Source organism: Schistocerca americana, chromosome 11 (genome assembly GCF_021461395.2).
Source record: "Schistocerca americana isolate TAMUIC-IGC-003095 chromosome 11, iqSchAmer2.1, whole genome shotgun sequence".
Lineage (NCBI taxonomy): Eukaryota > Metazoa > Arthropoda > Insecta > Orthoptera > Acrididae > Schistocerca > Schistocerca americana.
In genome coordinates, this window is record NC_060129.1 from 180,174,623 (window position 1) to 180,202,151 (window position 27,529).

Sequence of the window (27,529 nt, forward strand, 5' to 3'; positions counted from 1 at the left end):
TCTATAGGATGTTTTAAGTTTATTTCTTTAATTGCAGAATGCTTTTTGTCTATGGGAACCATACCCAACTACCAAAAAAGCGTGAGGAAATCAAAATGATCATTTTAAAATGTTTTAGATATTTTGACATCATTGGTGGCACTAGTGTAATGCACCTCAACTGAATACTGGAGGTTTTACCTGATGTCCAAGCAAAGCCTCCAAAACGCACATTAATTGAGGGAAAAAAACTTTTAAGCGTGTTGACTTGTTACATTGTATTTTTATATATTTTTTGAACATACAGTCATGGAGCAAAGGTATCAAATGTGTGTTTGATTAAACAAAGATTAGGGTGTAACAATGTGTCCACGAAGATGGCATTAGATATGGAACACGACCTTTGGAGGGAAAAAGGACAAGAAGAAAGAATACAAACTGCGTGTGTTCTGCATGCATTGTCCACCATTCCTGCTCATTTCTGAAGAATCCACAGAAAACCTAAACCTGGAAGGCTGGAGACATATTTTAATGCCTCTTCCGTGAATGCAAACTGGCATTGTGTTGATAAACTTGAGTCGTGTTCCAGAGGGTGCCTGTTCAAATCCAAACTGGACATGCATGTTTAGTAATTTTGCGGCCTGTGGGTCCCCATCAACAATGAATTTTCTTAGTGACAACATGGCTCGACAACTGGTTGACTATATAAACTTTGTGTAATTGCAGTTTCTGATGTTGGGCCACATTTGAACATTTGACTAAAACTAGTTCCATTGGAAGATGGGTTGTCAAAAATTACTCAGTGTCAAAAACAACCCTCAGATTTTTCCTCTAGTATGCAGCAACACTACCCACAACCTGGCATATCAAAATATCTGTTAATTTTGTTGCTTTAGTTCAGGCATTTAAAACTGGGCCAGCTATTTGAGCTCATTTAAAACCACCCAAGTCCAGGACATAGGAAGGCACTCTGGCCCCAGATAAAACCTATCTTGCAGGTCAGTGACAGAGCTCGGTGTGCTGGCAAGTCAGGATGTGGTTTTTAGGCAGTTTTCCACATCAAATTAGGTAAATACCGGGTTGGCACCCACATCTTGCATTAGTTACACACTTTGAAAAACATTATATGCATAGTAAGGCAAAATACTGCTATATTCAGAGACGTTTTATTGAGATGTTATTTTATGGTGCTTTAATTTAATTTCGCCTCCACAGCCATTATCAAGCTATTTCCATAATGCATCATTAATGCTGTTGCTATTTAATAGCTTGTATTGCTGCATAGTGAAGGTGTAGTACAGACAAAATTGTTATTCTCTAGATATGTGATTGCTGATTAATACTGGGTAAGTCCTATTTAATATTTTCTGAAGTTTGGCAGTAGTGGAATTTGTTGCTGGTCACTATTCAGTAAGAATTTTGTAAGTTTGGCAGCTGTAAAGTTTATGAAAATATTGAATTGATCTTATCATATATTGATTGACAACAAATTCCATTGCTGATACTTCACGTACCAGTGTCTATAGAATAAAAATTTCATCTGCAGTACACAGCAATACAAGCTATTAGACAGCAACAGTGTTAATATTGTGTTTTGGAAATAACTTGATAATGACGATTGAGACGAAGGGATTTTTAGCACCAGAAAATCACATTTTATTAAAAAGTCTTTGAACATAGCAGAATTTTTTAACCTTAATATATGTATAATGTTCTTAAAAGTAATATATAATGCTGCAGGCCCAAAAGAATTAAAATAACTTTGAAAAATGATGTTATTTTTCACCGTGCAATTACACTGCACACAGACAGAATAGGTAGACAGATTTCTCCCCTGGAGGGCAGACCAGCAGCACTAGTTTCATAATGCCCTAAGGATTGGTGAAACCATTGCTAACGCTAGTCTATGTACAGGTATGGTTGGTTCACTGTGAAACTGGAGGTGCATCTTACCAATTCCGACACACCGTCGGCTCGATAAAGGGTGCCGGCAAGGAAGGAGGGGAAAAACTAAACTTTATCAATTTAAAAATGGGCGGACAGCTAAAACTGCAGCAACACAAATAAAGGTTACAAATTCTACCACTTGTCAAACTGCGTTGTCATTTAGAAACTCCAGGGGTAGGTTTTGTGTGGCTCTCCAGAATCCATTTGTCCAATTGCCGTGTGGTAGCGTTGACGAAGACACTGTCAGTTTCTTTCCACTGATCTAAGCCTGTGCTCGTATGCTAATGACCACACCATTGATGGGACTTTAAACCTTAATTCTCCTTCCTTTCTTCCTCCTTACGACCCGTCGAGTCCTTTAACCACTGTGCCGCCTCGCTGGGGTGGATGCCTTTGGGTCGAGCTGTGGGATGCAGGAAATTGAGTGAGGAGAGTGTAAATCTCGGTTATGGTCATGCTCCGAACTGGGGTTTAATCTAGCTGGGATGTTAAGCATAATTTTTGCTGCTCTTGGGCTTGGTAAAATGCAGATTCACACCAACAGATCTTCCTTTTTTTATGTCATTCAGAGTAAATACCTTTATTAATCTTCTACAAGATTTATATTTAGTTCAGCTCACTAACTCTGTACCTCTGGGAATTGAAAAAACATTTACAGTTGTCTGTGTAGAATGTAAACAGTTTGCTCAGAATGTTTGACTTCTTCCAGAATGCATGCCCATTGTAATGCAGCCAATAACGAGGGTACTGTCTGTATACCTACACGTTCTGCAATGCCCCGCTGCTTGAAACTGTGGTTGGTTGCCATCTCTGTCGGTGTATCCACATGAAAGCAGCATGCCAGTGCTTGTTTTACATTTGGAAATTTTTAACTTAGCAGAAACAGTACGGCACCATTTTATCATTCATTTTCTCTTTGCAAACGAGCAAGGGGATCGTCTTACAATAACAAATGCTATTGCATTTGCAGATTATTAGTCTCATGGAGCTACCTATTGAACTGCGTGCACAGCTTGTAGAAAAGGAAGTGCCTGCATTCGTTTCCAGGTCGTGCCCAAATCTCCGTCCTTTTCAGACATTGTTTCAGTTTCGTTTCATGAGAAAACAGTTTCTGTTGGCCAGAACTGTGAAGCCATATTACACTTTTTTGTTCACACTAACTGGGAATAACAAACTCCTTTAGTGTTTGGTTGTAGTAGGTAAACAAATGTAGTAATAAAATCCTTGTAGTGGCATCTGCAAAGTAGACATTGTGATTCCTTTGGATTGTACCTAGAAATAAGTAGTGTGTCATACTGTTAAATTACATTTTGATAATTAGTGGTACTGAATTGCTAAATAGTTTTGAGAGCTCATCTTTTTCTTTCTTTATAGAAACTTTCCCATGCATGAAATGTGTTGAGTTGTGTGGTCAGTTACACAGAACGTGGCTTGCCAATTGTTTTAGTCTTCCTGTGCAAGTTCACAGGCTTATTAAAATTTTAGAAAATTATTTTGTGTAGAATTATCATAAGTTTGCTGAAAGTAAAATAGTCATTTTTTTAAATTGTTAGTGGCTTTGATGATTTTTTGCACATACTGGGCTTGAGACTTTATTAATTCCTTTTCCCCATTCCTCAGACGTTATTTAATATATTAATGTAACGCTTTCATACCAGTAGCGTATTTTCTCAGCGTAGTAGATTGTTGTGCAAGATTCGTATATTGTTTAACTTCCTTGTTAAATATTGTGCAGATGACTGCCTTAAGCAGTGAGGCAGATTTTATCTTATTATTAGTCTAGGATATTCTCTTTGCCTCTGGTGCCCTGCTGACACTCCGACCAAAACTCCGATTGAGCCAAACGGAGTTGCACGTATACATAAACGTGGAGTGCTAAACAGTATGTGTTAACATGTGTGAGCTGAGTGCACTCCTTTATAGCGTATGAACTAACGTGCGTGCAGAGCAAGATGAACTAAATTGCTTTCCAACTTGGATGTCTGATTATCTGAAATGTCACATTACACAACTCTGGGCACTTTTCTCTGTCGAGTGACCGAAGGTTGAAAATGTAAGGCAAATGGTTGAATGGTGAGTGAGTTTTACTAGAATGATCATCAATTGTGGACATTGTTTTATTACTGTAGAACTATAACGGGTGAAATTTGTCAGCACGGCACTAATCTGAGGTGAGATATACTTGTTCTCAGTCTCTTTGCACACATTTTGAAGAAGCTTGTAATTTTCCATTGACTTCCCTCCCTGTACCCCAATTTCTGCTCTTCTCTCTTCCTCCAATTTTGGCCGAATGGTGCTGTACACCGTGTGGCAACGCTCCTTGTCTATACTGTATCTATTCATTTTGTTCTTAATTTTTACTTTTTTTTAAATTTTTGATTCGTTTTTGTTTTCCTTTTTCTGCAACAACATAAATTTGTTTCGTTCTCATTTTCTGATTTTTATCTTTACTATTCTTCATTTTATTTTGAATTTTTTTTTTTTTTTTTTTTTTTTTTTTTTTTTTTTTTTTTTTTTTTTTTTTTTTTTTTTTTTGCAATTTCCATCTTTCCCACTCCTCCCCGAACCTCCGATTCCTCCAAATTGGCTCGCACGGGATTCTGGCGACACCTCCGGCTGCGGAACGCCTGCTGTCGACATCGCTGCACTTTCTGCCGTACACCTCGTGCTGCTGTGGAAACTGGGCGTATGATTCACCACTTCCTGTTGCCTCATCTGCACTTAAAACGGATCTCTGAAAAATTGTTGCTCAATTGACTGTGATACGTACCGACCGAACATTTTCGAATTGTAATTTGTGTCATCAACATTTCACCAATGGAACAACGAAAAAATGTGTTGTCTGTGTTGTAATACCAATTGGAATTTTTCTGTGTTTCTTAAAATTATGTTTAATATTTTATACAAATTACTTTTTTAAAAAAAATTGTAATTTTTGTTGGAATGGCGGCTGTATTTTCTGTTGCTTAACTCCGCAATATGACTTCGTGTGGCCACGTGTTGTGATAATTTGATGTGAACTGTATTACATATTTGATGTGCGCACTCAAAAACCGTGTGGAACCGTCACCACTGTCGGACGTGCGGTGTCCGAACACTGGTATGCTCTGACGCGTTACCCACACACTACTTCGGAAATAACTGTTGTCGCGGTGGGTGCAACTTCGAACTGTGGCGTCCACTTGCCACGTCGTACGGGGTAAGCAGTCGTCTCTGACGGAGGAGGCTCGTGCCGCCTACACGACGCTGGTGGAGGCTCCCGCTGCGGCAGTGACTGTGCCGGTGCCGGGCGTGGCGAGTGCGGTCTCCGCCGATGCCGGTTCCAACCCGCTGCGGCTGCTGCGGTCGGGGCCGCTGCCGGTGGCCGTGCGGCGCCCGCGGGGGGCGCAGCAGCCGCAGCCGCTGCCGGCGCCCAGGGCCCTCGGAGCACCGCCTCCGCCCCCGGCGCAGGGGAGACCTCGTAGTAGGGAGGTGAGTGCCGGCTTCTGCCGCCTTTTCTGTGGTATCATTCCGCAGTATGGTTATAGCTTAACTAAATGCTTGTGTACCCTGTCACCACATTAAATTAATATTAGGTTGGCACACACATGCATAGCATTTTTCTGCAAGTTTAATAAACACAACAGATACATACAGGGTGTTACAAAAAGGTACAGCCAAACCTTCAGGAAACATTCCTCACACACAAAGAGAGAAAATATGTTATGTGGGCATGTGTCCGGAAACGCTTACTTTCTGTGTTAGAGCTCATTTTATTACTTCTCTTCAAATCACATTAATCGTGGAATGGAAACACACAGCAACAGAACGTACCAGCGTGACTTCAAACACTTTGTTACAGGAAATATTCAAAATGTCCTCCGTTAGCGAGAATACATGCATCCACCCTCCATCGCATGGAATCCCTGATGCGCTGATGCAGCCCTGGAGAATGGCGTATTGTATCACAGCCGTCCACAATATGAGCAAGAAGAGTCTCTACATTTGGTACTGGGGTTGCGTAGACGAGAGCTTTCAAATGCCCCCATAAATGAAAGTCGAGAGGGTTGAGGTCAGGAGAGGGTGGAGGCCACGGAATTGGTCCACCTCTATCAATCCGTCGGTCACCGAATCTGTTGTCGAGAAGCGTACGAACACTGCAACTGAAATGTGCAGGAGCTCCATCGTGCATGAACTACATGTTGTGTCGTACTTGTAGAGGCACACGTTCTCCATTGAGCGTAGGTGGAAGAACGTGGGGCCCAGTCGAGACATCACCAGCAATGCCTGCCCAAACGTTCACAGAAAATCTGTGTCGATGACGTGATTGAACAATTGCGTGCGGATTCTCGTCAGACCACACATGTCGATTGTGAAAATTTACAATTTGATCACGTCGGAATGAAGCCTCATCTGTAAAGAGAACATTTGCACTGAAATGAGGATTGACACATTGTCGGATGAACCATTTGCAGAAGTGTACCCATGGAGGCCAATCAGCTGCTGATAGTGTTTGTACACGCTGTACACGGTACGGAAACAACTGGTTCTCCCGTAGCACTCTCCATACAGTGACGTGGTCAACGTTACCTTGTACAGCAGCAACTTCTCTGACGCTGACATTAGGGTTATCGTCAACTGCACGAGGAATTTCCTTATCCATTGCAGGTGTCCTCGTCGTTCTAGGTCTTCCCCAGTCGCGAGTCACAGGCTGGAACGTTCCGTGCTCCCTAAGACGCTGATCAATTGCATCAAACGTCTTCCTGTCGGGATACCTTTGTTCTGGAAATCTGTCTCGATACAAACGTACCGCACCACGGCTATTGCTCCGTGCTAATCCGTATATCAAATTGGCATCTGCCAACTCCGCATTTGTAAACATTGCACTGACTGCAAAACCACGTTCGTGATGAACACTAACCTGTCGGTGCTACGTGCTGATGTGCTCGATGCTAGTACTGTAGAGCAATGAGTCGCATGTCAACACAAGCACCGAAGTCAATATTACCTTCCTTCAATTGGGACAACTGGCGGTGAATCGAGGAAGTACAGTACGTACTGACGAAACTGAAATGAGCTCTAACATGGAAATTAAGCTTTTCCGGACACATGTCCAGATAACATCTTTTCTTTATTTGTGTGTGAGGAATGTTTCGTGAAAGTTTGGCCGTACCTTTTTGTAACACCCTGTATAATAGAGTTCTAAGTCATCAATAATGTAGTCTCATCACTGTTTACAGCAGTCTGCCAATGCTGGCGTAACTTCTCAATACTGCAACTGTAGAAATCACAAGGTTTTGAGATGAAGAACTTGTCGAGCTATGTTCAGAGCGCTTTTTTATCCGAAAAGGAAGTTCACAGAAGGTTCCTTGATACAGAGCAGAAAAGGTGAAAATTTCAGGATGCAGTGTTAGGTGGATAAGCTGGGTGCGGGAAGACTTCCCAATCCAACTCCTGTATAGTGTTTGCTGTCAGTGTACCAGAATGCCGGTGGGCATCTCTTCACGGGGTCCTCCACAGTCATCCTTCTTGGAATGTCTCTACAAGACATCTCAGTTGTTGACAATAAATCTCAGCAGTGATGGCTACACTGGGTGTATACGACCCGGGACAACCGGGAGATCCGAGAAAAACCCGACAATTTTTTCATCCGGGAGAAAACCGGGAAAAACCCGGGAATTGTTTGCAATTCCGGGAATTTTTCGTTATTTTAGTTTTCATTTAAATTTTTGTGATTTTGAGTGGTAAGAACCAATACTCTAACAAAGGATATTGCTGTACTCCCCGCTACTGCAGACAAACGCTGCAGCAACGAAACATGAACGAGGGAAGAAAAAGAAAAACCATAAAATAAACTTAAGTTGCAAAGGAAATGCGCCGTATACAGCAACAAAACACAGTGTTCATACAAGCGTCTGCCAACAGCAAAATGTGTCAAAGTCTTTTGGAAGACTATGCAATGCTTCATAACAACAAATTGCGTCCGATGAGAGTGACGTGACAACTGTTTAAATTAGATTCCGTTGAGCAGTTGCGGGCGGGCTCTTGTGCATGCATAGTTGTCACGTATGAGTAGAACCTTCTCCCGCTTCTTGTTACAGAAGTGTGGCTTGGCGCCACTACCTAATATTGCCCCGGTTCGGAAATATAGTAAATCTGGGCCTGATGCACAAAGCAGTCTGAGTTGTGGTGGGGAGGTGGGTCGTCTCCACGTGACCTGTGTTTACGTTCAGTGGTTTTGTTGTTTCCTCTTCGTTTATTGCTCTCACGTTAAATGAGAACAAACGGATTTTTGCGGCCGGAAGTCATCAAATGAATTAAAATACATTCGCATAATTACAGATGGCTGAAATATGTCATTTGTTTCAGATTTTATTTCCACTTTTCTGACAGTCAAGCATTAATCGCCTTGCAGAACAATGAAGTTATCTTTGTCGGTTTGCTAAAGAGATTTGGCCTTTATTAATCTTTTCTGCTGAGGCAGTCAGTGTATTTGAAACGAACTGTTTAATTTCACACTGTTAGCTGGTTTCAACTGTTCGCTGATTTCAAGTGTACGTATGACATTATGCCATAATAAAGAACCAAACATGTGATAATACAATACTGGTACTCCAAGAAAATGTACATCCGAATCTGGACATACGAATGAGCACTTTAAGCCGAATTATGCATTTTAGTATGGTTCTCGAAATTCCGATGCTCTTGAAGTATCCTTTGATGTCTTTTGTTTTATGACATAATGTAAGATCTTTTAATGTTTTACACGTACGAACATATGGGCTTCCTGCATCATTGCGCGGTGACGACTGTTATCTGGCGCTCTCTTGCAACTGCTGAAACGAACCTATTTCTAACAGGTAGCGGGAAAATATTGCGAACGGTGGTTTGAAAAGCGTTACATACATTAAAAGCTAATTTCCTTTTACGCGAGATGAACTATGTGCGAGAATGTAAGATGAATTTCTCAAATAACAAAGTGTTTGACTCTCATTTAAAATTCAATTCTTTGAGGGCGGCCATTTAGAAGAATTTCGAGCTCAGAAGATCACACATTTACGTCGTTATTAAAAATTTTACTGGCACATTTGTGTGATGCATCTTTAAAGTGTATCACGCGCAGAAAAGATCAACATTACATGTGGAAGCTTAGCTTCTCTTCCAGCTTATTAATGTTTCAGACCAATATTATATGCGAATGCTATGTATATTAATTTAAACCATTAACTTTTCTTATTTGTGTTTTCGCGCTACTTAAGAGTGATATTGCTATTGGCTGACTACATCACGTGGCTTATACCGTCATCAGCTGGCGAGATCATGTGACATGAGTTATGAGCGCTTCGCAATCTTGATTTCAGTGCTTCAAAAAGTAACGTGCAGTATTTGGTGGAATTCGAATTCATACCTTCGTAATGCAAAAATGTGCAGCGTACATATTGCTGCACATCAGAGGTGTTTCAAAACGTATTTTTTTCCCCCTTGAGTTTCGTTTTCTAAAGTGGCGGGAAATTCTACGTCGGTATATAAAACCATAAACATTCAAAGGATTGATGAGTTTTACAGTGCCAAGGAATAGTATACGGTCACTTAACACGGAAAAACTGTATTTTCGCTCGGGAGAAAGAGTATTTTTACCCGGAAAATCCGGGAATTTTTTTTCCTTGCCCACGTAGACACCCTGCTACACTTGGGAGAAGCAATCCATAATACACCACATCATCGCTGTTCCACCAAATGTGTAACTTCATCTTTTGTGGATGTGCGCTGGTCATTGTACCGGGACTTGCTGATTTGTTTGGATTCAGCCATTCCTTTCTTATCCTTATTTTAGGATGATTGATCATGATGATGAAGTCCCATAGTCCTTTACAGAACGTAGGAGGCGATGCAGGAGATCCACACCGCTGTACTAGGCAAGGTCCTAGTGGAGGTGGTTTGCCATTGCCTTCCTCCAACCGTAATGGGGATGGACGATGACTACGATGATGACGACGATGATGACGACGACGACGACGACGACGACGACGACGACGACGAGGAGGAGGAGGAGGAGGAGGAGGAGGAGGATGATGATGATGATGATGATGATGATGATGATGATGATGATGATGATGATGACTCAACAACACCCAGTCATCTCGAGGCACGTGAAAATTCCTGACCCCACTGGGAATCGAACCTGGGACCCCGCGCTCGGGAAGCGAGAACACCACCGCAAGACCACGAGCTGTGGACCAAAAAGATGCCATTTCTCATCATCAGTAATAGGAATGGTCAATGTTGTTGGCAAGCCAGTGGGTGATGAGGAAGCAGAGTTGCTCATATGGCCACCTGCTAATTTTTGTGATGTTGGCTTAGAACATGCAGTACCCATACACATGATTTTTGAACCTTCCCCATTGTATGCAAATGTTGTCACTAGTGTCAAAGCTATCCTTGTTAAAATGCAAAAACCATTTTCTTGCCATGTTCCGTACAATGGCATTATCCCCATACATGGTGGAAATGTTTCTGACTGTCTCCACTGCTGTCAGCCCTATATTTAATTCGAGCAGAAGAATATGTCGGTGTTAAGAATATGTGGGAATTGTGCATGTGGGAATTGTGCCGGTTTCTCTGTGTGGCACTACATTTCTAGCCACAGCTCCACTCACTATCTCCAGGTGACAAAATGACAATATATACACTTAAATAGCAACAGTGAACTGCAAATAAAAAACGACAATCGAATAACAAACTCACAGCAACTGGAATACCAACATGCAAAACAAAAATGATATGAACATATGTGCACCAACCTAATAGTAATTACAGGTGAGAAAAATTTGAATGATTGGAAAGTTCAACTGGCACAGCCAGTAAATAAGAAAGGAGGCAGAACTAATTTTAATACTTACAGAGGGCTCTCCCTTCTTCCTGCCACAAAGAAAATCTTCTGTCAATGTGTTCTGGAACGAGCACAACTGCTGTGACAGTTCTCTGAATGTTGGTACTGATTTTCCTTTCTATTTTCTTTTCTGTCTTTGTGAATAAGCTACGTGGATGAACTTCAAACTATTTTAGGTAACACTTTTGTGAAAACTTGACTCATTTATTTGTCAGTTGTAAGAATTTATAGATCTTGCTACACCAAAATCCCGCATAATAATGATGATATTCTAAAAAAAAATCTTTTGTGCATCGAGTCCCTTCCACGGAATCATAATCACCGTTACGAAGCCCTCGACTCTCAATGATGGGTTGGCCAGAGTGTTAGGAACTCTGAGGCAGGTGCACACTCTGGAAAGTTTCCAGGCACACTGTCTCAGTATGTTGCTGTATGCCATTGCTCCGAAAACTCTATATCACAAATTGACACAAAAAAATAGTATATAATCTTTTTTATAACAATAAACAAGAAACACAGTTTTTATTTTCATTTCATTAGCAGGCCTCACTCGATTATAACCGACTTCTTTGGGCAAGCTAACTTGCAGGTATTTGTCTAGTGATGGTGAAAAACTTTAATAAGAATGCTTACGCTTTTTCCACGTCAACAAATCTTATGAACGTGTCTCGATTTTTCTTTATTCTCGCTTCCATTATCAACTAAAATGTGGTGGTGATCCTTCACTCACAGCTCCATGCAGTGCTGGCTTCTTGTGCCATTATACAACAAAGTGAATGCAAAACTGGCAAAAATCGAGCAGGTCACACGCCACATAGATCGTGCCCAGGTCAAATTTTAGTTCTGAAACTATTTCTCAGATATTAAAAAAATTAATAACTATAGTTTTTCTAAAAGAGCAGGCATTACCTGCAGGAGGAATGACGGTTAAAACAAGTTTTTGCATACAGCCACAACTGTACTTTGTATCTTTTATTGACCAGTTTCACTCTTCTAATGAACAAGACATTGTTAGAATATACAGTTTAATGGATTAAAGATTGTGTTTAAAATTGCTGACAGCTCTAAAGATTAATCTGGCTGTACTATAGTACCTCTGTGTCCGACGCATCTAGCTCCGACTACCATTATGCATTCACAGTCTGTTAATTCCCATCGTAAGGCCACAGTGGTGTGGGAAAGCTTTCCACGTCAGTCATCTCAGTACAAAGGATAGCTCCGGCAATGCACTGCCCTTTTTATATCTCGTGTATCCGATACTGCTGCCATCTGTATATGTGCATATTGCCGTCCCGTGTCTTTTGTCACCTCAATGTACATATACATATGCGTACATAGCGAGTGCTATTGAAAGTGTCTGTGTAGATATGTGTAGTGTCAAAACTGTGTCTCAGCTGTGTTTATATAAATGATGCAGCACTGCAGACCACCACCTCCCCTTGCTATAGTGCGGGTGAGAGCTGGGGGAGCGCACTTGTTCCGGTACGGTCAGTCGGTCTCTACTCCCACATCCTGTCTGGATTTATCTCGGCTAGGATGACTCGGTTACGAGAGACAGGTGCAGCTCACTTGCTAGCCACCGCCTCTGTTTTTTGAGGCCACTGTTAGTCCTGCCACTCTTTATCGGCTTTATAAAGACGACCGAGACGACATTCCGACCACTGAGCCAAAAAACCGTAACAGTCGTGACACTCGTCAAAACATCTCACTGTTTCAATGAACTGATGCAGGTGAAAGCCGGAGAGTTTTGCATCGATTCAACTCACTGTGATGATATCTCCTGCAACATTTGGAAACAGGTAGAGAGTTAGTGGGAGAAGTAAAGCTGTGAGGGCAGGTCGTCAGTTGCACCCGGAGAGTTCAGTCTGTAGGTGCGCTCAAATCGCAAGTGCGGCAGGTGGACTCTCCAGCTGTCTAGTTTGTCCATTTCCAGCCTCGTATCCTACTGCCATCTCGCCAGTTGCAGACTGGCTCGGAGGACGAGGGACCGTCGCCGAGCCCGACGTCCAGCGACGGAGCCAACCCGATCCCGCTCCCACCGCGCGACCGTTCGCGGCCTCCCGCGCCTTCCAAGCCGCGCCACCAGCGGAAGCACCCGCTCATCATCCCCGGCGGGGGCGTGTCGCGAACGCTGGCACGCCTCGGCAGTGCCGACTCCGACGAGGGGGCGGACGATCGCGACCGACTGTCACCACAGCTACAACGGCGGGGTCACTCGCCACCCCCGCGGCTCGACGAGGCGGAGGAGGAGGATGGCGGTGACACGTCGGAGCCACCTCGGAACGGGCAGGTGGCGACAGAGACGACGGCCGACGCTGATAGGACGGGCAGGTGAGTGTTCCTTTAGCACTCCGCACCGGTGTAGCAGCACGGTGTATGTCGAGTGCACCACTTGTCATTTACACTGAGTCAAACCGTTATAACCACTGGCCACTGTGAGGTCGAATGCCACCTACCAGTGCCGCAGGTACGTGACGCGGTAAGCAAAGAATGTAAGTGGAAGAGAGACATACGGGTAGTCATTATAGCGAAGATACAGGGCACAAATGCGGAAATTCACTGATATGAGCAGTATTAGCAAAAGGCACACTGTTAGGGTGCTGCGGCTGGTAAGTGGCGAAGCTATTTGTCTGTTGGCGTATTAGTGTCATAAGCACCTGCGGTGGCCGAGCGGTTCTAGGTGCTTCGGTCCGGAACCACGCGACTGCTACGATCGCAGGTTCGAATCCTGCCTCAGACGTAGATCTGTGTGATGTACTTAGGTTAGATTGATTGAAGTAGTTCTAAGGGACTGATGACCTGAGATGTGAAGTCCCATAGTGCTAAGAGCCATTTGAACGATTTGAAAGTGTTTGAAGGATTGTGAAATAACGAGTAGCTGTACAGTACTGGATGTCCACACCTTGTCACAAAATGTAGAACTCAGAGCACCCCCCCCCCTACCCCCTATCACCCCCTTTATCCCCCCCCCCTACCCCCTATCACCCCCCTTATCCCCCCCCCCCCCCCTCATTGCACTATGTAACCCAGCATAGGCAGTGATCCATGGCATGTCTGATGTCACAGTACAATCCTGGTGCAGTCACTACTGTTTCGCAGCACAGTGTCAAAGGCCATTGTTGAACATGTAGCTCGACTTCACACGACCCCCTGCGTGTACCTGTGTTGACCCAACGACATTGAGAGTTACGATTGCAGTGGGCACAGCATCAGTGAGATTTCACTTTGAATCGATAGAAATGTGTTGCCTGTCAAATGAATTATTTTTCCCGCTACACCAGGTCGACGGTTGGGTCCTTACACGCCGTTATTCAGACAAATGGCCCCTTGGAACGTGCGTTGTGCCACAGGTGCAGTCTGGTCAGAGTAGAATTATGCTGTGGGGCACAAGTGGAGCTTCTGTGAGACGTATGGTAGTACTCGAATACACCATGACAACAGCGTACTATGTGAACACAATTCTGGAACCCCTGCGCATACCTTCATGGCTGAAGTCTTCTCTGATAGCAATGACGTCTTCCAGCTGGATAACTCTCCACAACGCGACGCCAAAATTGTCCTGCCATGGTTTGGAGAGGAACACACATCAGGCACCAGCTGCGTGCCCATAAAACACCATCGGATAATTTGCGGGAATTTAGTGGCCTGTGAGCAGACATCTGGTGCGTCATACTTCTGGAAACACATTCAGGACTTGTAGAATCCGTGCCAATCAGAACTGCTGCTGTACTGCATTTGAAAAGTGGATCAACACACTATTAAACAGCTGGTAATAATGTTTTGGCCCATCGGTGTAAGCATGCAGTGTACAGCTTTGCAAATTGCAGATGTTCACGACCAGAGGCAGATACAGAGGATAGTTTGAACACAAAATGAGGTATAAAAGTTTAAATAAAAAACAGTAGCACTTAAATTGCAAGAGTTATGGAAAAGAATTTGATCTTATGGGGCGTTGTTCAATAAATATTTTTGAAATCTAGGAGAAAGATGTGAGACAGTGTAGATTGATCAGACGTAAAGCGGACAGTGTATATGGAAATTTCTGCATGTACCTGCACGAAGCCAGGATAGTTGTGCCCAAGAGGATGAATTATTTCAAACAACACAGACATATCGTATGCAGGCATTCATCACCAGTCCCGAGTACTGTGAATGTCCCCAAGAGAGATATCCCTCGATATTGTAGCTTTAACTGTCAGTTGCAAGTATAGATATTTTTGAAGGGAAGAAAATGTTCAGTTGTGGTACATAGATCTATGGAGGAGGATATGTTATTCAGATTAAATCTCACAACATTGTCAGCTGGCACACATGTTTAGCATTTATTTACAAATGTGGTGCAAAACAGGTTCCTGAGCAAAGTTTCAACTGTCATTTAATAACCTTCTCCCCTCCCCCCTCCTCCCCCCCTCCCCCCCCCTCACTGCCACATGTTGTTCAGTTCTTAGAGAGAGAGAGAGAGAGAGAGAGAGAGAGAGAGAGAGAGGAGCGGAATTAGTTATGGAGCATTCACACTATGGTAGGAAAAACTGTCTGGCCAAAACAGATACCAGTATTTGAGTCGGAATAACTGGTATTTTTCAATGTTTGTTTGGTCTTGGTTATAACAGATTTTACCGACTGAAGAGGCAAAATATTGTGTGCCACAGCAGCACTACCAAAATTTTTGCTTCTGAATAAACCTTTTTACAAAAAGGATAATTTTTGTTCATAAAATTTGCATTGGTGTGAAATATTGCGTTATTATAGTAAATGGAAATAAGTAGTCAGTGCTATTTTTAATAACAGAAATGACTAACAAACACATGGGATAAGAACTGGTGCATCATTGCTAAGACAGTGATGTTCCTTTGTGTCGTGGCTTAAGGTTACATGTGTACATGCAGGGTGCAGGACTTGGCCCCCCACATGGTCTGTATGGTAGTTCCTTGTTGACATCGCCGGATGTACGCTGTATTGCAGAATGGCACCAATCCTTGCCTGGAACTTTTAACGGAATCGTCGAAATGAATGGAATTGATTTGAAATTTCGTTAAAGAAGAATAATAAATTTTATCTTTTGCTTTTAAGTTAATTTTCTTTCGTGCGAACTTTGTTGTACAACCACTCTCTTATTTTCGTGTGGTAATAAAAATTTTTACTTTCTTAAGAATTACGTACATTTAAAGAAAAAATTATATTTACGTGAACTCATATGAACTGGTTAAGAATATTAGGTTGAGAATTGAGTCCTTTAAATCTTTCGGCCTTGGCATACACTTTCCAGATGCAGTGGGTTTTTTGTTAAATATTTTTACTGAATTTTATCCCGGCACTAGCCATAGAACACAAGATTACCTCTATTACCAGAAAATGTTTTAATTATTGCCAAGCCGACATTTATCACTGATCAAACCTACTTCACTATGCACTTGAGTTATTTTAAAGAACCAAACTGTTTAAATTTCAATGTTAACTAACATTAACTATCCGCCTACGAATGCACAAACGTATAATTAATTCAAATTTTATCAGCCACAGGATCACTGAAAAAGAAGAACAATTTCTTAATTCACTATTGATTTTTATGCATCTGTTCCCGATTTACGGGTTTGATAATTTTTTAAATGTGCCGCCTCTGCTATTGTTGGTCGCGGCACAGCCCAGCAACACCGCTAAAAATGCTGAAAAATTCTTAAAGAAATTTTATAGATGACGTGGGCAAGCTAATTTACATAAATAATTCACACTTTTGATAAACTCTAATATATTTAGATCAAACAACAATACAACTCACATTAATTCGTAACGCATCGTCTAATGGCGGCTAAGTCCAGACAGAGGCAAAAGAAGTCTACACATTCGTAAAAAACTCTTTCACAGTGTCCTACCGCAATGACTTCTGAACAGAGAAGACCAAAGAATACATAATGCATTGTGCTTAAATAGTATTGCTGACTATTAACATTTCTTTGCAAATTGACGATATTATTCTCTTCTGGCAACATTTTATATCTCTGCTACGCAAATACTGACACATTTTACAATCACATAATAAATACAGAAAAATTCCTATCCTAAATACAGAGAAATATTACAACAAAAAATATAAGGAGAATAACAAATGTCTTTTACACCACATTCAGTAATATTTTTGTTCAATAATTACGATATATACAACTTGCCCAGAGCGGCATATATGGTACAAATAAACTCTTGTTCTTTAATAACGTGAGTTTGCCAGGGAACGTTACAAACTGCTTTTATGAAGTCATGTAGCAATGAAGCTCAGTGCTCCATTGGCTTTAAAATATTAAAGACTTTGCTGCCATTTCTATGGAGCAGGGAAGGAGGAAGGATATTATGGTAACAGTAATAAATTGAAAACTTAACAACATTCATTCATAGTATGCAAAAGAAATAGAAAGTAGCTGTCCTACTGCCTGTGTGTAGATGATTTGCCTTTATCTGCTTGTTGATAAATAAATAACATGACAAATAACCTGAAGAACAGAGTTCTTCAACCTCAGTTTTCATCCTTCAGCACTGACTAATCGTAAATGCACAAATAATAGTATGATCCCCAGTTACAACGTGATTTTTGAGCAGTTTCAAAAAATAGAATGATTAGAAGAATTCTGGTGGTTTTTTTTTTAAATAGTGTTCGAGCACTTACCACTTTTCAAGAAAAGCAACAAATAGTGGACGGACTAAGTTTTCTTTTATTTATTTATTATTTTAATATTTTGATTCTGTGTGTTTTGAAATCACAACAGACAAAGTTTTTCAATCTTTTTTCAGTTTCTGCATTTTTTATGGTAACTAATAGGAATGGAAAATAAAAAATGAGTTGTTTCAGAAACCAGTTATTTTCAGCAATTTTAACAGTTAGGTTAAAATGGTGTTAAAAGAAGCAATATAACTAAAAACTGGTTGGTTCAGTAATAACTACCATCCCTGGTTAACACCTGTCATTCTGGTTGATATGGGAATGTTGCACCCAGACTGATCAATGATTTCCTGTGCATTGTCTTAAATAATGATGTTTCACTGCAGAAAGGGAGTGGGATTTTGAAGTGTGTTTGCATGTATATGCACGTAAAGGCACCGTACATGTGTGAACATGTAGTTATTATCATTGGCTTTTCCATTTTATTACCCACTTTTCTTCTCTCATTCTTTAGAGAGCAGTGGTTGCTTTGGAACATTGTAGATGGCGTAGAACAGCATGGATCCAGAAGGGGGGGGGGGGGGGGGAGGTCTTGTTGATCATGTCCATTCCTCTTGCCCTGCCCCCCCCCCCCCCCCCCCCACACGTGCGTACGCACGCGCGCCCGCACTGACACACACACACACACACACACACACACACACACACACACAGATATACCGCTACTGCCACCACAACCATCAGTCCCTGGCAGTCATGGTAGCTGCAGCCTACTGCCCTATCTTGTTCACCCTCAATCATTGTATCTATTTGGTTGGTGCACAAGTTTGTAGCATTTTTCCATAAGTTTAATAAACACAACAGATACATACAACAGTGATTTTAATCATCAATAATATATTCTCCTTCACTATTTACAACAGTCTGCCAATGCCACCGTAACTTTTCGATTCCCCAACTGTAGAAATGAAGTGGTTTTGAGGCGAAGAACTCGTCGAGACACGTTCGGAGTGCATTTTATCCGGATGGGAAGTTCCTCGAAAGATGCTCAAGAGAGAGAGCGGAGAAGCTAACCCAACTCCTGTATATGCCTCTTTTTGTCAGCCGAGCGGAATGTAGGTGGATATTATTGTGGAATAGACTCACTTCCCGTGTTCTTCCCGGTCCCTGTTTTCGGATTGCGTCACCGAGACGTCTCAGTTGTTGCCAGTAAATGTCAGCCGTGATGGTTACACCTCAGGGAAGCAGTTCGTAGTGCACCACACCGTCGGTGGGACAAATGCGTAACATCATCTTTTGTGGATGTGTGCAGGATTTCATACAGGGAGTTGCTGCTTTGTTTGAGTTCAACCATTCTTTTCTTTTCCTTATGTTAGCATAAAGACACCATTTCTCATCATCAATAATAATACAGCGTTGAAAGGCAGGGGGGTGGGGGGGGGGGGGGGGGGGGTAGCACTCCCAGTTTGGCAAACATAGAGGCACACTATCATACTTTGACAGGTTTGCTAAATCACTCCCTCTTAACTGCATAACAAATCTTTGGGACTGGTTGGCACAAAGTGTGAAAAGTAGCAATGAAGACCCTGCAGTTTGGTTACGATTATTGGTGTGTGGCTTCAGCTGTATATGGTGTACTTGTAGAAACCTGTGGATTCATATTGAGTGAATTTTCAGAAGCATTTGTGGGGTGTCTCCTTACGGTGACTATTTTCGTCTAGTTTGCTTCTCGCTGCGCAACATATTCAGTTCAGAGGTTTCGGGAGAAATCAGTTTGGTGGGCTGAGTTTTATTTTTCCATTTGCCGCAGCCCCTGTGACGGGGACGACAGCTTCGAGAGGCACATTGCGGACGAGCTGGAGGCACTGGACGCGATGGAGGAGGAGCCGGGGGTGGGCGCGGGAGCGGGCCCACGGCCGGACGGCCACGCCGTCTCGTGCGAGGACCTGCTGGAGTTCGCGTCGCCACGGACGGCGGGCCCGAGGCGCGGCGCCGACTCCGACGAAGTCCGTATCATGCGGAAAGTCCTCGGCCCCGAGGTGAGTAGTGCGATTTGACTCGAATGCACCGAGTAACTCGAACTGTTACAGCAGTCCACTGGTGTGACGGTGTCTGTTGCAGAATACTGATAGGTGGAATAAATATTTAATGCTTTTTGTGCCTCACAGCTGTTACACAGGGTGTCACAGGAGGAGTGATTAATATTGCGAGATATGGCAGGAACAATCATTTGAAGCAGAAATGTCTAGTAAATGTGACCTCTACCACTTATACCTTAAGAGCTAGAAGCACGTCTTCATCTTCGATACTGTGAAACAAATCTCTTCTACTATAAACTCTTTGCTTTCCCTATGTCAAGAGGTGGTAGTGTGGAACAAAACGAGAAGAAAATTTCCAGCAAACGTGAGAGCTAAAGCGTGTACCTTAAGGTCTACAAACACTTATCCATCTTCGCTACTGTGAGGCATGTCTCTTTTACTAAAAAGTGCCAATATTTCTTAAGGTATGCCCATGTTCACTATACAATTTCTTCTTGTTTTGATCGATACAACCTCCTCCCAAAATATGGAAAACAAAGAGCTTGCAGTAGAAGACTTTCTTTCTTTCTTTCTTTCTTTCTTTCTTTCTTTCTTTCTTTCTTTCTTTTATTTTTAATTTTACAGAGGTGAACAAGTGCTCATAGCACTTACGATATGCATTGACAGCTCATCTTTACCAAAGTTTTTTGCTTCGACTGATTGTTGCTGTCATGTCCCTGAATATTAACTGTTCGTCCTGATACAACCTAAATAACATATAAATGGCTATATTACTATCTGCTAGAACTGCTGTTTAATGTTTTTTTACTGCACTATTAGTTAACAATTTGAGACTGTCATTGTGAAGTACAACAACATGACACTTTATTTCATAGCAGTGCTAGAGGTTGAAAATATCACCTCAGTTGTAAATTTCTTTTATTATCACGACGGCCACAGCACAGTTGCGACGCCTGGGGATGGCCTTATGAGAGCCCGAAACCGGTCGTGATAGTAAAAGAAATTTACAACTGGAGCAGTATTTTCAACCTCTAGTACAATGCTCAGTTGCGGTTGTTCTTCCAACAGGATTGTTTGTTCACAGCAGTAGTTTTGAGGTCAGTAATGGAATGATTTTTGTACTCGCATTCTCACGGTGTACTGAGATAAAGTCAGGTCAGGTGATTTTGAGTTTTGTCATTGGGGCAGTAAAATAACTGACATCATCAGAAATAAAACAGTGTATAAAGTATAGACTAGCAATAACAAGAACAGACTTTCTAAAAATAGTTGTATGTGCACATTGAATATAAAGCTATATTTTAGGATATGCCTGATAATACCTGAGGGGGTAAAATTAATTACTTGCCACCACTCACTTATCACTCATATGAGGTGCAATGAAATATAACAGAAATTTTTCTTTTTCGACGTCAACTTTCTCCCCTTCAAAGCAATCCCCCTCAGATACAATACACTATTGTCAGTACTGTTTTGGATATTGGAAGCACTTCTGGAATCCAATTTTTATTAAGGTGTTCAGCTCCTGTTTCTATCTCATCAGTGGACATCCTTTCATGGTTCTCTTCAGCCTCAAGAACAGAAAGAAGTCTCGAGAGGCAATGTTTGCCGAATATGGTGGCTGAGGCAACACAACGGTTGTGGTTCCTTTTTTGCCAACAAATCATCAATAAGCACTGAGGCATGAGCAGGAGTGTTATCGTGATTCAGTTTCCACGAGTGGTTTTGCCACAATTGTGATCATTTTCTTTAGAACACTTCGTACAAATGGTGCACAACTTGCAGGTAGCATTCTTCATCGACTATTCGACCATAAGCCAGAAACTTATGATGCACTGTCCCACTTTAATCGAAGTAAACAGTGAGAAGAATCTTCACATGTGATCGATTTTGTTGAATTTCTTTCAGTCTCGGCCCTCCAGGCAGTTTCAATTGGGACAGTTGGGCTTTGGTTTTGTCATCATATCCGTATACCCATGTTTTGTCACTTGTTATAACCTTCTTTAGAAGTTTCATGTCTTTACCGACTTTGTTCAGCTATTCCTGAGTGACGTCTGCAAGACGTCGTTTTTTGTCAAAATTCAACAGTTTCGGAGCAAACTTTGCTGTTACACGTTTGATGCCCAAAATTTTTGAAAAAATTGCTTGCCGTGGTACAAAGGAGTGATTTGCCAGAACTCTTTTCTTTACTTCTTCCAAACTGTCTTCAGTAATTGATGTGCTAGGGCATCCAGGGTGGTCATTGTCTTCAACATCTTCTTGCCCCATTTTGAAATACTTATTCCAGTTGTAAACTCATGTCTACCTCATAGGATATTTTCCACAGCCAACATATCAAATTTGGCTGCACTTCATTCTATTTTTCCAACAAAATTTAATGCAAATTCTTTGATCCATCTTTTCTGACAGTAAAATCTCACCAGACACTCGAAAACATGTATAACCTTTTTGACTATCGATAATGAACTAAATATTCAAAACAGCTGAAAATGCAAACATACATGATGAACATGTGTACAAACAAGATAATTATTTTTAATTGGATTTATAAAGCCTGTGAAAGTCAGAAATTCCTGTTATTTTTCTATCACACCTCATACAGCGTACAGGAGCAGTGGTTTGTTGTGGTTTGCGCAAAAGATGATTTCTGCATTAAGACATACATATGAGTAACATGTTTTTTTTTTATGTTTGACGTGTGCTGAAGCACAATTATGCATTAATATAAACAATGTAAAAAAAGATAGATTGCTACACGTTAAGTTGCAGACAGGCACAAGTAAAAGATACTTAAACATTGTCTTTCGGCCACAGCCTTTATCAGAAAAAGAAATGCACACGCATTCTGGTCCGAGCTGCGAGAGATGGTGGTTATGTGTGCATGAAGTATGCTTACATGTGTGTGTGTGTGTGTGTGTGTGTGTGTGTGTGTGTGTGTGGGCGCGCACACACACTTATTCCTTTTTCTTACAAAGGCTGTGGCCAAAAGCTAATGCGTAAGTGGTGTTTAGTTATGCCTGTCTTTAACTTAATGTGTCATCTTTATGGTAAATAGCACTCTATCTTTTCTTTACATTGTTGATATTCCAACATGGAGTTTCCCATGTTCGGTTGTTAGGTAAATAATTTTGCAGTCAAACTGTCCTTGATGCCCTTTAATGAAATAAAATTGCTAAATAATGAAATAAAGTGAAACTTCCTGGCAGATTAAAACTGTGTGTCAGATCTGTGCTCGAACCCCAGACCTCTGCAAAGATCCCGGTGTGGCACACAGTTTTAATCTACCGGAAAGTGTCATATCAGCATACGCTCTGCTCCAGAGTGAAAAATTTGTTCTGGAAATGAAATAGCATTTATTTCAGAATAAAACAGGAAAAGACTTACTTTAAGAAATTTGGGTGGAGAGGAATAAGTTTAAATTTAAACCAAGGTCTCAACGCATTAAACAGTTTCTGGTGGATACAGGCTGCAGTAGTGATAAAGAAACCTGCTTTGGGTAGACTGGTGTAGAGCGGTGCATCAGACCAATGTCTTGACCAACAACAAGAACAAGAACAACAAAGTAATGAGACAGGCTGAGCTGGAATACACAGAGGCCAGTCCGTCATGATGTTCCTATTGTGTGACACTTAGCTACTATGGCTTTCCCACTCTCCCTGCTTACTCCCTCATCTATAATTTAATGGACTTGGACATTGTAGTGGGCTGTTTCTCTGTTTGTCTCTAATGTTCAGTTACATTCGTCTAGCTTTTCCATTTACAGGGCACTCACATTTCCAGTACAGAATGCTAGTTTTGAAGTTTATCTGCTGTACCCATTGCAGCAGGAAGAAAGTATACCTGCACCTACTGGTACCTATCACCTCTCGCTATAGATTGTTTACCTATTAATTTTTCCTTATTGTCTGCATTTTTTGTGTTTAGATGACCGAGATGATGAGCAGAATGTGGCTACTCAAGACTTCGTAGTAGCTGCCTGTTTGCCTATTGCTGTATGGCTCGCAACTGCTGCTTTTTTGTGTGCTCTTGCGCTCTTACTTCTGAGTGACGAATGATTTTGATAACTATTTCTGTATTTAATAAGTACCTTAATGCATCAATGGTGACACATTTAAAACTGTGCAGTGCCATAGGATGCGATGCTGCCAGTAGTATAGTACAAGGGAGTACCCAAAAGAAACCAAAATAATACTGTTGTGGGCAGAGCTTGTGTAGTACACATTTCTGGCACTAGGTGTGTGTATCACAACTCATTGCCAGTTCAGTGCCACCTTTGTTGTGAACCTGGCTTCTTGTGTTCATCTGTAGTGAGTGAGTGTTTTTGGTAGCGCCATTTTGTTCTTGTTCCGTTTTTTATGATGATAAGTCTAAATGAACAACGTGCAGCTGTGAAATTCTGCTTTTTCTGCTCAGAAAAATGCTGCTGGAACTGTATTAATGTTGAAAATAGTTAACCAAGATGATGCTGTGGGAAAAACTCAAATGAGTGAGTGGTTTGCAAGATTTAAAAATGGCAACATGTCTATTGATGACAGACTGTGTTGTGGATGTCCATCAGCTGCCCGACCAGACAAAAATATTGAAAAAAAGTTGGACGTCTTGTGCTCACAGACCATCGACGGATCGTTTATCAACTGCCAGAGAGTAGTGGGTTATCTTGGAGTGCAGTTCAGCAATTTCTAACAGAAGATTGTGGAACGAAAAGGGTTGCTGCCAAGTTTGTCCTTGGGTTTTGACTGACAATCAAAAGAAACACCAATTTGAAACATGTCGTGCTTTGAAACAACAGCTTGAAACTGATCCCATTTTTCTGTCAAAGGTCATTACTGGTGATGAGTCACGGCATCTGTGGTGGGGTCAGTGTAATTGCTTCGTCCACCCTGGTCGCCCGTTCCTTTCCTTTGCTGAGCATCTTTTCATCGACTCATTGCTGGTTCCCATGCCTTGCTGAGGTTATAGTCGCAATCTCGGTTGACGAGTCCGTCCCTGGTACGAATTTCGATAGCCTCTCTAATGACACTGTTGCAGTATTTAGATGTCTGTGCCAAGACTCTGGTATGTCGGTAGTCCATTTTGTGATTTTCGGACAAACAGTGCTCTGCGACCACCGACTTATTGGGGTACCAAAGTCGAGTGTGCCTCTGATGTTCTGGCAGGGGAAAGGGATTTAAGATGATCCGCTCTCAGGAGGTCAGTTCGTCAGTGCACCCGATTATGGCGACACATCTGATTGCCGAAACATTGGACACTGTGGACCAGCAGTACACCCGTGGACTGTTCGAGAAATAGAAATATATTTCAGGATCTCCTTAAAAATTTGGTGAAGGACACCTCACTCTCAGATCACAACTACTTGATTTTTCAGCCAGTTTACATCCTTTCAGCTAGCAGCTCATTCTGATTTGTTACAGATTTTTCAGTTTACTGTGTAAATGAAAAATCCTCAGGTAGGAGCACAGTCACCCAAAATGGCTATCTCTTAGCAGTTTCCACTATGTACACTCAATCTTCATTGCCTTTTTCATTTACACTGGGTTTTCTAGAATTGCAACATACCTTCATAATATTTATCGACTGTACATAACTGTTTCTACTTCTTTTATGCCCTCTTGATGTAATAACAGCAGAATCACCTGAAATGTCAACTGAACTGTGCTGTTTTAACTTTTCACTATAATGTAAAGTTAAACTGTAGTTCAGTAAGTAACTGTATTTGAAAACCTGTGTATCCTTAAAACAAAACAGGTTTAACTTCAATTTTGTTTCCTAACGTAACTGTTACAACCTCTCTAAAACTGACAAGTTTACTTGTTGCATTTTACCTTCATTAGTATCTTCGCAACTTGCCCCCCCCCCCCCCCCCCATTTCCCCCCTCTGCTCCCTCCCCCGCCCTGTAGTAGTAAGGACTTGTTATACTTCCTTCCTGCCTTCCCAGCACACTTTATCGAGAGAATGTCAGATCAGAATTGCTACAGAACTTCTCCAGTATCACAGGAGCAAACCTTACCCATATATAGGGTTTTATTATGATGGAGTTACCACCCCCAACGACCTTTTTAAAGCTACTGTGCTGCCAGCCCACTGTCTCAAGGGAGGACCCTGTGCAGTCCTCCTATTTACATCTTTCAGTCAAATGCGACATCATTGTGTAACTGAGGTGGGACGTGGCAACTAGCCTGGTATTTGCCTAATTGTATGCAGAAAAATGCCTAAAAACGACGCCCAGGCTGGCGGGCATTAATTCTCGAAGTGGATTCATTGGGGAAGTGGGCACTCGTAATACACTTAGCCATCAGGATGAGTTAAGGACTCATTTTAATACTTTAATGAGAAGAGGTTGGTCAGGTACGAGTGGGACTCTCACACTGAGGGTTCCGTCCAGACTTAATTATGTATGTAGACAGTTCATCCATCCTGTGAATCGATAATCTCAATAATTTTTGCTTATTATTGACATTGATACCGTCAAGATATCGGTGCCAGGGGTTCCGAGACTTTCGAAAAATTTTTAATTTCAAGTTTGAAGTTGGATAACAAATGAGAAAAGAATGTTTTTCCATATGATATAGTTACAGAATAATAGTTTTCAGATTTTTTTCCCCTTTATTTGTGCTGTGAAACCTTTTGTCTTGCCAAATTTCATGATTCTACATTAAGGGAAGGAGTCATATAGGTTTTAGGAGTTTGCGAGTATCGACATTTGTGACATAAATGGCTGTATCGTTTGATTACATTGACTTTAGAAGCTTCACTTTCTTGCTTTGTCAAGGGGTCATAGGCCTTAATATGTGACATAAATTTTAACTTGATACATCGATCTGTTCCTGGGAAAAAGAGGACTTAACAGACAATCGGACAGACACAGTCAGTAAGTCAGTCAGTCAGATAACAAATGATCTTCTTTATGTAATATTATTACTTATTGACAGTTTCAGGATTTTGTTCCTTTACTTGTACAGTGAAATCTTGCTTTTTGGCAAATTTCATAATTTTAGGCTAACAGAACTACCTTACAGGTTATGATGCGCGAGTTTGTGAGCATCAAAATATGTGACTTAAATGGCTGTATCTCTTGTTTGTGTGGTGTCACCGCCAGACACCACACTTGCTAGGTGGTAGCCTTTAAATCGGCCGCAGTCCGTTAGTATACGTCGGACCCGCGTGTCACCACTATCAGTGATTGCAGATCGAGCGCCACCACACGGCAGGTCTAGTCTAGAGAGACTCCCTAGCACTCGCCCCAGTTGTACAGCCGACTTTGCTAGTGATGGTTCACTGCCTACATACGCTCTCATTTGCAGAGACGATAGTTTAGCATAGCCTTCAACTACGTCATTTGCTACGACCAAGCAAGACGCCATATTCAGTAATTAGAATGAATTCTGAACAGACAATATTGTGAATCATGTACCGTCAAGAGCAATGTTCATCATTAATGGATTAAAGTTAAGTATCAAACTAATTATGTCTGCTTTCTGAATTCGAATTCCTTGTCATGTTCCAGACCTCACGTCAGTATAGTTCTTCCCTCCTCACGCCAGCCTGCGTGAACTAAAACGCGTGCATTTCGGCCTCCACTAGTAACACGGTGTTGGCTCTTCTGCCAACACAACAGTTTGCATTGCCTTAAAAGCTTTAGTTTTTTACATACCTAAGTGACCATAGATTTTAATATGAACACAATACATACACCCATTCCTGAGAAAAAGGGTTTTGAAAAGACAGACAAACAGACAACAAAGTGGCCCTGTGAGGGTTCCGTTTTATCAATTGAGGTACGGAACCCAAAGAAGGAGGAAATATGGAACAGGTAATGTTGAGTAAAGACACACAATTACCCCAAATTACACCTCTTACACATTTGTGTTCTGTACATCTCATATGTACCAGTTATAAACATTTTGCAGTAATCCTGTCTCATAGGTATACGGTTCTCTTACATACGGTGAGTGTCATTGCTGTATACTTTGCTGCTTTTCAGAACAACCGTATCCCATAGTTTGGTAGTATTCACGCTTTTGACGTAGTGGGTACCCATGTAAACG

General features: G+C 41.7%; 1 protein-coding gene across 1 annotated transcript in view; it reads left to right on the forward strand.

Annotated features, from left to right (window-relative positions):
* The window catches only part of LOC124553500 (activated Cdc42 kinase-like), a 315,929-nt gene extending 296,287 nt beyond the window's left edge, over window positions 1-19,642 (forward strand). Inside the window, exons 17-20 of the mRNA XM_047127354.1 lie at window positions 5,134-5,397; window positions 12,762-13,126; window positions 19,255-19,483; window positions 19,613-19,642. Of these exons, the coding sequence (XP_046983310.1) occupies window positions 5,134-5,397; window positions 12,762-13,126; window positions 19,255-19,483; window positions 19,613-19,642 (888 nt within the window). The remainder of the gene's footprint in view (window positions 1-5,133; window positions 5,398-12,761; window positions 13,127-19,254; window positions 19,484-19,612) is intronic.
* The last annotated feature ends 7,887 nt before the right edge of the window (window positions 19,643-27,529 follow it).